Below are 10,510 nucleotides of genomic sequence, written 5' to 3' on the forward strand. Positions count from 1 at the left end.
CAACTTTTTTTTTTTTTTTTTTTTTTTTTTCAAATTGTAAATTAAATTTGTTTAGTTAAGAGTTTCATAACTTCTCGGCAGGTTAAGAGTTCAACTTTTCGGCCGGTTTTTTGCGAGCTTGCTTAAGAAGCTCTTTCTTCATTATTAGTTTTCGATTGCATCCAGTTTTCAAAAAGAAAAGCATGAACTTTTTTAAACAGGAAATTTAACCAGGTGAAAACGAAGTCACATCGTGAACTACAAGTTATTCTTTCTTTTATCTAATTCAGTGTTTTAAATTATTTTCTTTTTCCTGTGGAATGACTTAACTTAGAAGAGAGTTGATTGTTTGTTGTTTATCCCCTGAAGTAATTTCTAAATACGGATTCCATAACTTCATAAGGATAATTTGAATTTAAATTCGATAGGAAAGACTATATTTGTTGAGTTTAGCATTTATTGCTATCGAGGAGGTGAGTGAATGGCCGGCCTGGTTGGATTGGAAGGAAATGAAAAGAAACAGGAAGAATGGGAAGTTTCTCAGCTCTCTCTTAGAATTAATCTCGTTACATGCAATTCGGAGAAATGGCAAGATTTACCCGAATTTACCGGGCTGACGTACGTCGGAGGCATTGACATTTCTTTCATCAAAAACAGCAATGTGCGTCTTTTGGGTAACTCTATGATAGACGGGTTGCCAGAAATAACCAAGTGCCGTACCGTAAATTCGCCTAGAGCTCGCAAAATGCTAGTTAGTAGGAAGCTGCTTCTTCATGAACATGCCCTTGTATATTAAACTTTAAGGTCGCTATAATTTATCGTTTATGGAATAAAAATAAAAATGGATTAGAATAAAAATCTAATCATTCTGCCAAACAAACAAAAAACTTTTTCTTATATATGAACAAATGATAGATTTTTAGCTCTTTTTGAAGAAGATTTTTTGTATTAAATAACAAAACAGCTTGTATGCCAACATAAATGGTCAGTCGGAATGCCTTTTTTTAACCAATCAAGGATAAAAATAGACATTGAGGGAAATCATTAGCGATAATTTATTGTTTCGACTACCCCTAAAGAGGTTGAGAAAGAACTATGGTGTAGAAAGTTTTTTTGCCGATTTTGCTCAGAGGGAGCTCAGAGGGAATCAAGTGTGGCAGCATATTAAAACCCTATAAGTCGTGTTTGAGATTCCGAAAAGAATTCCAAAAAATGGAAGAAATTTTTTTTTTGAAAAATTCAAAATTCCTTTTTTAGGTCACGTAGAAGGTGATTTTTAGAACTTTCAAATTTTTATGGAATTTAAAAAAGTTTTCAGTTTTTTTGGAATTTTTTTCAGAACCTCAAACACGAATTATAGGGTTTTAATAACTCCATTTTGTCAGTCGCACATAAATGTCGTTCTTATATAAATATTGCAATTGAGATAAAAAAGATAATTGGTTGCTGGCTAGTGGCACAGAATGTTCCGACCTCGCAAAATTTTACAACCAGTGTAAAATTTGCGTGGCACGAACATTCTGTGCCACTAGCCAGCAACCAATTATCTTTGTATCTAAATTGCAATATTTATATAAGAAGGATATTTATATACGATTGATAAGATGGAGTTTTTTAAATATAACTTAAATGGCAGATAAAATCTAATTATACTTTTAAAGTTAGTTTTTTGTGTGAATTAGAATGGTGTTTCAAATTTATTATAGGAAAAATGGATTTTGCAAAGGATTGTTGCGAGTCAATCAAATTTATTTGAAGTTTTATCTTTTGTGTCACCGTCGCTTTACAATTTTTCTTGCAACAAATTTATTTGAAAGGCTAAAATAGCTTTTATTTGTCTTAACAGGTGGATGCTTTCGTTGCATTAGTCGTGATACAGTTTCCGTCCCTAGAAGTAGTTTACAGACAATGCGAGGCAGTGAAACTTAAAGAACCTTACATCCCTGGGTTCTTGGCATTCAGGGAAGTGGACCATTGTATTGTCATGCTAAAAAATTTGCAGAAAGTTAAACCAGAATTTTATCCTCAGGCTGTTTTCCTAGACGGGAATGGGTACTCGTTTGAAAAGTGAATAATTTAATAACTTGTTTTTTTTTGTACTTGCTGTGCTTTGTTGGAATGGGAATTGTTGGTTTTAGTTAATTGACCCTGAGAATTATCGAGTTCTATATTTTCCGCAATGAATACGGCTCTCTTCTACGCTTATTGCATCAATGACTTCCAGAACTTAGAGTTTTCAATTTGTAATTCAAATTTGACTTAAGATTTTTAAATTCAATTATAAACGAGTACTCTATCGTTAGTCTCCTTCACCCACGTAAATTTGGACTAGCTTGTCATCTGGGTGTGAAGATGGATGTACCTTCAATTGGCTGTGCCAAGAACCTCTTTCAAATGGAAAATATCGCTCGCGACGAAAATCACAAAAACCAAATTGACTCTTTGAAATATGCAGGAGATTACTTCAAAATCTTTGATAAAGACGGAGATGTTTTAGGCGCTGGCTTGAAAACTGTTGATAGAAGTTTCAAACCTATTTATGTTTCTATTGGGCACAAGTTCGATCTCGAGACTGCATGTCGACTGGTGACTAAATGCAGCAAGTACCGAGAACCAGAGCCGACCAGATGGGCTGATATTTTTTCACGAGAAGTCATACGAAAATTGCCCTGTGAATCTATAGAAAATTAGCAACAGAAAAATGATGTTCCAAAGTTTTTACTCTTGCGATAAGCAAGGTTGTTGCAATCCGTCACTAGACTTTTTTCCCGTAAATAACTTTGTTCACAGAATGGTCAAAATTAGAAATGAAATGTAAACTTAGGTTCAGTTCATAATGAATTCAAATTTCTTTGCGTGCCCGGCACACTTGGCCTGGAGGTAACGAATAGGTCTAGGACGGCAAAGGTCCTGGGTTCGAATATGACAGGACCTTTTTTCAAACGGGAAATATTTCGTTTCAAAAAAATGTCAGCTCATTATTTCGACCTTTGTATTCGGGTGTGTTTTAGTTATTTTTTTTTTGTTTTCCATGCCAATCAGGTTCCACAATTAATCATCGGAATGAATTGAGTAATATATCATATTAAAGCCCTTTTAGTCGTGATTCGAACATATAAAAATTTTGAAAAATTCTCAGTTTTGAGAAAAACTGGTTTGAAGTTTTTGATTTTGGTCTAATTTCGAGCAAATAAAGGCAAGGGAGCAGGCTCAAAATAGCCTATTAATTCTGCAAAAAAAAAGAAAAACTTTTTAATTTTTTTACTTTATGACAATCTTTTTGTGCTTCTAATCATTTTTCTACAAATGTTGTTGCCCAGTTTGCGCATTTTACTATGACTGTCGAATATGCGTAAGTTGTAGTTTTTCGTTCAGATCCTTTTATCGCACCACGCACGCAGAAAAAAATACTAAATTGAAAAACCTTGTTCTTTTGCGTGTTTTAGACTGGTCGGATTAATCTGTGCTGTTTGTACAGTAACTGGGTATCATTGTTGTTTGTCTGCTTATGGTTTGTCGGTTTAGTTGCCACATATTAGAAATGTTTTTTTTTTTGCTGTACGCAATTTACCTTTAGTGTTTTGATATACTTCTGCTGGTTGTTTTTCGGTTTAAATCTTTATTCTGCCCAAATGATTTTGGCTTATATTTTATTGGATCAATAGGTAAATTTTGAGTCGTTCCATTTCAATCAAAATTTCAATCAAAGACCTTGTATTGTACCCAAATATCGTACAATGTAGCGTATGATTACTGGAATCATGTAGGGTTTACTTTTGCGAAAGCAAGTGTCTTGTAATGGGAAACTAGTCTTTTTAAACAACTTTACTTACAAATCTTGCTTGCTTTTCTTACTTGCTTTATTGCCTTTGCACGTTTTTTTTTTGCTGTACGCAATTTAATTTTAGTGTTTTGATATATTTCTGCTGGTTGTTTTTCGATTTAAATCTTTATTCTGCCCAAATGATTTTGGCTTATATTTTATTGGATCAATAGTTAAATTTTGAGTCGTTCCAAGATTAGCATACTTTTGGAGCTCCTCTTTGGTTTGACAAATGCTTAAATTACAGTTCAAAGTTGGGGCCTTAACAATTTGTTTATTAGTTTTAAGTTTTTTTTTGAAATTGTTTCGGTTGCAAGGTTTTCTGCTCAGATATTTTTGGGTTTTTTTACCGTTTGTTTAGTTTTATTCTGATACTAATTTATTCTTCTGTTGTCTTGGCTTGTTTTGTTTGAAATTTAGTTTTAGTAATTTTGATAGATTCAGTTTTTTAAACGTTTTTGAAAATTTTTTCGATGTTTTTTTTTCATTTTGCGGCTTTTTTGTATCGAAAGTGGTGCGAAGCTCGGCTTAGCCTCTGTGTATGAATTCCGATCCTGGTATTTGAAACTAGACGGTATATAGCAGTGTGAAGTCTTGAACGTTTGAACATGATTAACGTATCTAATTTAGTTTTTGCTAGTTTTTTTCTAAAAAAATCTTGAGAATCTTTGATCGACTCGCAATTTCAATCAAAGACCTTGTATTGTACCCAAATATCGTACAATGTAGCGTATGATTACTGGAATCATGTAGGGTTTACACTTGCGAAAGCAAGTGTCTTGTAATGGGAAACTAGTCTTTTTAAACAACTTTACTTACAAATCTTGCTTGCTTTTCTTACTTGCTTTATTGCCTTTGCACCCTAAGGTGAGGGGTTTGAGTCCCGGCCTGACTTTGTTTTTTTTTCAGTATGTGAGCAATTGAAATTTTTTTTCGGCAAGAATTGAATTATCGGACTTTCGTTTGTCTGCTCAAGTTTTGGCGACTGATTTGCCACATCACAGATTTTGCTTGTGCTGTAATCAGCTTTTATTGTAGATGCAATGCAAGTGTTGTTCAATATAGTTTCAGGGCACATTTGAAAACTTTTTAAAATAATTTTTTAAATCACTTTTTTGGCTCAAAATGTGTCTGCTCAAAGATTTTCGGCTTAGTTGCCTTATCACGGTCTTTTTCTTCTTCAAAAGCAACTTTCGTCAAACGTCAAAGTGCAGGTGGTGTTCGAGGTAGTTTAAGGGGGACTTGAAGTTTTTAAAATTTTTTAAAACTAAATTAACTTAACTTAATTTAACTTTTTTCGTAAGCTTGTGCCTGTTAAAATATTTTCGGCTTGTTTCTTCTCCGCTTCGTCCCTGTGTAAATTTTTCAATTCACGTCTTTTTTGGCTAAATGAGCGTCTAATCGAGTATGGGTTACTGCTAAGCATGGGCCGAAAATCCTTATTATGACGCTTGCAAAAATCCTTGCTGGGTGGGAACATTGTCTGAAACTGGGTAGAAGCATTGTCTTCGGCTATTTTAGTTTTTTTTTAAAAAAAATTGGCTAAAACAAATAGTTTTTGGAATTGGTGAAGTTTTATATTATTTTAAAGCCCTTTCTATCGTGATTCTAAAGACATTAAATTTCCAAAAATTTTTCGCAGTGTCGGTAAAAACCGGCTTGAAATGTCTAATTTTCAGTTAAATTACGAGCGAAAAAGCAAGCTGCAGGCTTATTTTAAAATGATACTGTATGAAAATTGTATTCCAGCCGTGAAATTTTAGTTCTACTTCAGCACCTTCTTAGTTTTTTTGCGTCTTTTTGGGAATGAATTATTTCATATTTTAGATTTTATTTAACAATTGTTCACTGTTTTTGTTCACTGCTTTGTGAGCAAAGTGTATCAAGACCAGTCAATTTTTTCCAGCCGACTTCCTTGTTAAATTTTTTATGCAAATTAGTGCAAAATTGTTTCTACTATGCAGCGTAAGCCAAGTGGATCCGCTTTATCAAGGCGCATTGTTTGTTGCTTAATATCTATGAATGAAGCGGGAGTGAAAGCAAGTGAGTTTAGGACGATGCGTTCGAGTTCAAATCGCGTAGGTTACAGGAGGTTTTGGTATTTTTTTTGAGGTTACAGGAGGTTTCAGAGCTAGTGAGCATGCAATCGGAAGCTAGAAGTTTTTCCCGCACGCAACTCGTCTCAAAAGTGTGAAATAAAATGATCTTGTTTTAATTTGAAGTCTCGGATTTTATCAGGCCATTCTAATTTTGCCCAGAGGTAAGGGACACGCCTTCGGAACAAATGGTCAAGGGTGCGACCAGACCTTCTTTTTCTTTGATATTGGGCAAATTTCAATGATAGGATTATCTTTTATTTTCTTATTTTTATTGCTTTATTTTTCAAAACAATTTAGGGTACGACCAGACCTGCTTTTTTAATATTGGACTAATTTTAATGATAGGACTATTTTTTATTTACTATTTTTGTCGCTTTTTTTCAAAAGTTAACTTTTTCTTCTAAATCAAACAATTTTATCTATGATTGAAAAATTGATCTGTAATTTGTACGTTTTGCAAGTTTACCAAACCTTATTTTGTTTAAATTAGCCTGTTTAATATTTGCGTGTTTAAGGAGGAATGGGCCGTAAAAAACTTTATAACTCAAATTTTTCATTGACCACACTTTGTTTTTGGGTCCATGGGCGTTACCCAAATATTGTCGGCTTAATTGCATTTGGGTGAAAGGTTTTGAATGCATTTATGATGGTCTTGATTGGATTTCTTGACAGTTTTTCCTCAAATTGAACATTATTCGAATCAAATGATTGAACTTTTTTGAAGACTTACTGGTTTTCGTCTCATTTAATAGTTTCCGTCTGGTTTCTGTCTGTCGGTTCACAATTCTTTGTGCTGTTGCAAGTGTTAAAAAGCTCCGCTTCACCTCTTTGTATAGAGTTTGATTTTATTTCAATTCATCATCATTAGTTTCTTGCATGTGTGTATATTTTTTTTCGTTTTTTTTTTGGCAATGTTTGGAAGAAGAAGCCTCCCCTTTACTAAAAAACTGCGTTTCCTCTGAGTTTTGAAAGCGCAATGAATGGATCGAGTTGTCTTGGACGATATTTCAAAAAGTTCAAGTGTTTTTTAATAAAAAATAAAGCAATAATTGAAATCAAGCCATCTGTTTTTTTTTGCTGAAATTGATGAGTTTATTTGGGTTGAGTTAAATTTGAGTTTGTCAAAAAAATTTTGCAGTTGCTTTTTAAACAAACAGTTGTTTTCTTTAAAATTTTGCTAGACGAAAATTGGTATTGGTTTTAGACGCAAATTATGTCAGTAGACATCGCATTCCAGCGGGAAGGGTTTTCATAGAAATAAAAACTTCAAAGTCGCCGATGGGCGCGGTACGCGTGCGTCACCGCTTTGCAGCGATAACCGGCTCTAACACGTTGGTGTGACTGCGGCGGTGAGGATATTGCGAGTTGTCTTTTATTGCGAGTTGTTTTTAGTTGTCTTTTTACGATTTTGTTGAAAAAAAAATTGATTGATGGACTCAGTAATTATGAAGTAAATTTTTGATTATGAGACGGCTTAAGTTTGATATAGTCTTGTAGTTTCTGACGACTAAATTTTTCAGCTAGGCTTCTGTGTACGTTTTTTTTTTAATTTGAAGGGCTTAAGATTTTTAAACCAAAAGAAAATTATTTAGTTTGTGATTAAATTGAAAGGTTTAAGATTTAAAGGCGAACACAACATTTTTTTAGTGTCTGTGCTTGCAAGTCTCTTGAAATGTTTTAAAATAATTGTCTGATTTTTTCTAGATTTGAATGTTAGCAAAAAAGGGCCCTAATCCGAAGGGCTCAGTGCCCCTGATTTCAGGGGACGTACCCTTCTACAACAGCAGAATAGCAGCCCCAAAAAACCCAAAGATGGTCATGTCTCCCAGACCACCCAAGGTGAGTAAAGTGCACTGGCGGTACCATCAAGGATGTTTTCGTAATATCAGGATATTATCATTTTTATTAAATTAAAACATTCAGTGCTTTTTAAATTTTAGTTTATTTTTGAATACCACTGCGATAACCAGGTGTGTTGAAAACGGGTACTATACTTTTTTCCGGTAAATAACTTTGTTCAACGGATGACTTTGCTTGAAATGGTGGTCATTTCCAACTCTGCATTTTGCACCAACTATTTGTTCAGGGTAATTAAAGAATTGTTTTCTTTGTTATTTATGTTCATTTTTGTTTGCAGGTGGCTCCTTCTGAGTTCATGCGTGAGATGGCCATGTCCACCGAGGAGAGACTGCAGCACACGCACACCATGAAGAGGCCTCTCATTCTGGAACTACTAGACATGGGAACCACCACTTACCAGAAAGTAAGCTAAAGTTCACTTTTTTTGTAATTTTAGGATTTCATTCAAAAAACATAGTAGGTTTTTGTCTTAATTTTTTTTAAGCACTTTTCAGACAAAAACAAAATTTTTATACAATATTTTTCGCCAATTTTGATTGCACTTTTAATGCGAGAAATGCTACTTATAAACCTGTTTTTTTTTTCGGGATATTGTGCATCAATTAGATATTTAGTTCGAATTCTCCAAACTGCAGAACCTTCGAAACCTCGTTCTCAACTGATTAAATGTCTCGTTTTTTTTCTTTCTAGTTCACAGACGTTCCCTTATCCCGCGCCATCTTCCAACCCTTCCCAAGTGAAATTATCTTCCAGCAGTACACCCCTGGAAAGATGTTTGAAGTGCCCCTTCTGCTGAGGAATGACGACAAAGTTCCCCGCCTAGTCAAGGTCACGGCCGAGTTTAGCCCCTACTTCAAAGTGGTCACGCCTTCCAACTCAGGGGACAAAGTGGCACCTGGCATGGCTGCCACTTACGTCGTTCAGTTTTACCCTGAGGAAAATAAGGTTTCTGTATATTTTGGGTTGTATATTAGAGCAGTTTTGTGAATTTTGCACCATTTAATTGCTGCGGAGAAAATATTGTTCTGACTACTAATAGGGGAGGAACTTTGCAATCGACTGTTTTTGTTTTCACGCAAAATCAGGTAACCACACCACAAATGAAATCAAATGATCAGATGAGTTCGATTGCTAAAAACTGAATCCCGTTCAATCGTGATTCGATCGATATTTTAAAATTTTTTATGGTCGAGACAGCTGGTTTAATATTTTTTTTTTACTAAGATTAGAGTGAGAAGAAACTCGTCGGGGGTCAAGTTATAGAAAAATTTTGCTAATTTTTTTATTCCATTGTAGGCATTTGTTTTGCAAAAATAACGGTATTCAGTTAAAGCATTTAATTTTTCCTAATACACCACAAAAATAGCCACACAAATTGAAAAGAAGAATGAAAAGAATTTTTTTTTTTCAAAAATAACTGTGGTCGGTACATTCTGTGGTCTGTATTTGTTGCAAAAAACCGGCAATTCTTATTTGTTCTGTGTTTTCTGTTTACGGCTACCACTTTGAAGCAACACTTCTATTAACTTAAAATAGTTGCGTCAGTCATAAATCGCCTAAAAATCCTGAAAATCAATTTCTATTATTTATACAAAAAAAAATTTAACTAGCCTGATCATGTTTTTTATTAGGACTATGCACACGAGCTAGTTTGCATCAGCGAGCGGGAGAAGTTTTCAGTGCCTGTGCGGTGTATCGGAGCGAGACCAGTGCTGGACTTCCCGGACAGCGTAGACTTCGGGAGCCAGTGTCCAGTCAGGTTCCAGAGTGAGAAGACTGTGCACGTGAGGAACATCGGATCCAAACAGGCCAAGTTCGAACTGGATTGTCAGGAGTGAGTCATTGTTGCTATTCCTACTTTTTCATTTAATTATTCATTGTTTCACTTATTTAGTTTTAACATTAATCCCTTTAGGGTAGGACATTCGCTCATTAAATCAGATGATCTTGCCAATTTCTCTGCAGCAAGTTATCATGTTGTTATGAATCGTCGGTAAAAGTGTTTTGAATATTCAATTTTAGTTATTCTTTGTTTTTTTTGTAGACCCTTCTCTGTGGTTCCCAGTGTGGTGGAGTGTGTGGGAGTGGGGGAGAGTGTGCAAGTGAGTGTCCTCTTCAACCCCCTCTCAGTCGGCCACTTCTCCTGTCCCCTCAAAGTAGCCCTAGACTCAGGTAAGCAACATATACACACAGCCACTAAATGCTTTTATATTCCCCACTGAGTTGGGGAGGGCATTTTTTGCAATTGTGTTGATGATATTAATCATAATAACCTTCTTTTTGCCCATCAGGAGAAAGTCTGTTCGTGGACCTCTTTGGGAGCGGAGTGGATCTGAACATCAGGCTGGACAAGAACACGGTGCTGATGGAGAGCACCTTCATCTCCCTCGCCACCCAGAGGACTCTCTCCATTTCCAACAAGAGCGACCATCTAGTCCACTTCAAGTGGAAGAAACTGCCCACTCCTCAAGTCGAACAGGACACCAAGCAACAGTCAGTATTTTGCAATAGTGCCATTAGATCAAGTAGCAATAGCTATCAATTGCTATTTACGCTTGCGATGAGTAAGCCTTATTGAATCGGAATATAGCCCCTTTTAGGGTTAATAACTTGTTCAACAGAATCACTTCAATCATTTTACATCTTAGTTCATTTAAAATCAAAAGCAAGGCGTTCATTCGCGCATGCGGCGTAGGGTTAATGCACCTGGCTAAAGAAACAATGGTCACTGATTCGAGTTTTTTCAATG

The 10,510-nt window shown here is 35.2% G+C and overlaps 2 protein-coding genes across 6 annotated transcripts in view; both read left to right on the plus strand.

Moving 5' to 3' along the window:
* The first annotated feature begins 219 nt into the window (after positions 1-219).
* LOC134844234 (endonuclease V-like) lies at positions 220-2,945 on the plus strand. 2 transcript variants are annotated; one of them, XM_063860818.1, is made up of 3 exons: positions 220-730; positions 1,826-2,031; positions 2,283-2,945. In XM_063860818.1, exons 1-3 carry the CDS (start codon positions 461-463, stop codon positions 2,668-2,670), a joined length of 864 nt encoding a protein of 287 aa, XP_063716888.1. In that variant the 5' UTR covers positions 220-460; the 3' UTR covers positions 2,671-2,945. The 2 variants fall into 2 exon arrangements, with proteins under 2 accessions (XP_063716888.1, XP_063716890.1); XM_063860820.1 differs by having other exon boundaries at positions 220-640; positions 2,283-2,942.
* A 4,663-nt stretch (positions 2,946-7,608) lies between these two features.
* LOC134844021 (hydrocephalus-inducing protein homolog) overlaps positions 7,609-10,510 on the plus strand; it is a 79,806-nt gene continuing 76,904 nt past the window's right edge. For all 4 annotated transcript variants that reach the window (XM_063860471.1, XM_063860475.1, XM_063860474.1 and 1 more), the window contains exons 1-6: positions 7,609-7,740; positions 8,039-8,164; positions 8,452-8,706; positions 9,393-9,595; positions 9,806-9,933; positions 10,053-10,254. In XM_063860471.1, coding sequence (XP_063716541.1) covers positions 7,612-7,740; positions 8,039-8,164; positions 8,452-8,706; positions 9,393-9,595; positions 9,806-9,933; positions 10,053-10,254 — 1,043 coding nt within the window. In that variant the 5' untranslated portion in view covers positions 7,609-7,611. The remainder of the gene's footprint in view (positions 7,741-8,038; positions 8,165-8,451; positions 8,707-9,392; positions 9,596-9,805; positions 9,934-10,052; positions 10,255-10,510) is intronic.

The sequence above is a fragment of the Symsagittifera roscoffensis genome, chromosome 4, assembly GCF_963678635.1.
Source record: "Symsagittifera roscoffensis chromosome 4, txSymRosc1.1, whole genome shotgun sequence".
NCBI lineage: Eukaryota > Metazoa > Xenacoelomorpha > Acoela > Convolutidae > Symsagittifera > Symsagittifera roscoffensis.

Bases quoted from the DNA above. Each gene is read 5' to 3' on its own strand.
- LOC134844234 (XM_063860818.1), top strand. From the start codon at position 461: ATGGCCGGCCTGGTTGGATTGGAAGGAAATGAAAAGAAACAGGAAGAA. The intron at 731-1,825 runs GTTAGTAGGAAG...TTGTCTTAACAG, and splicing joins CTAGAGCTCGCAAAATGCTA to GTGGATGCTTTCGTTGCATT. The intron at 2,032-2,282 runs GTACTCGTTTGA...CTCTATCGTTAG, and splicing joins GTTTTCCTAGACGGGAATGG to TCTCCTTCACCCACGTAAAT.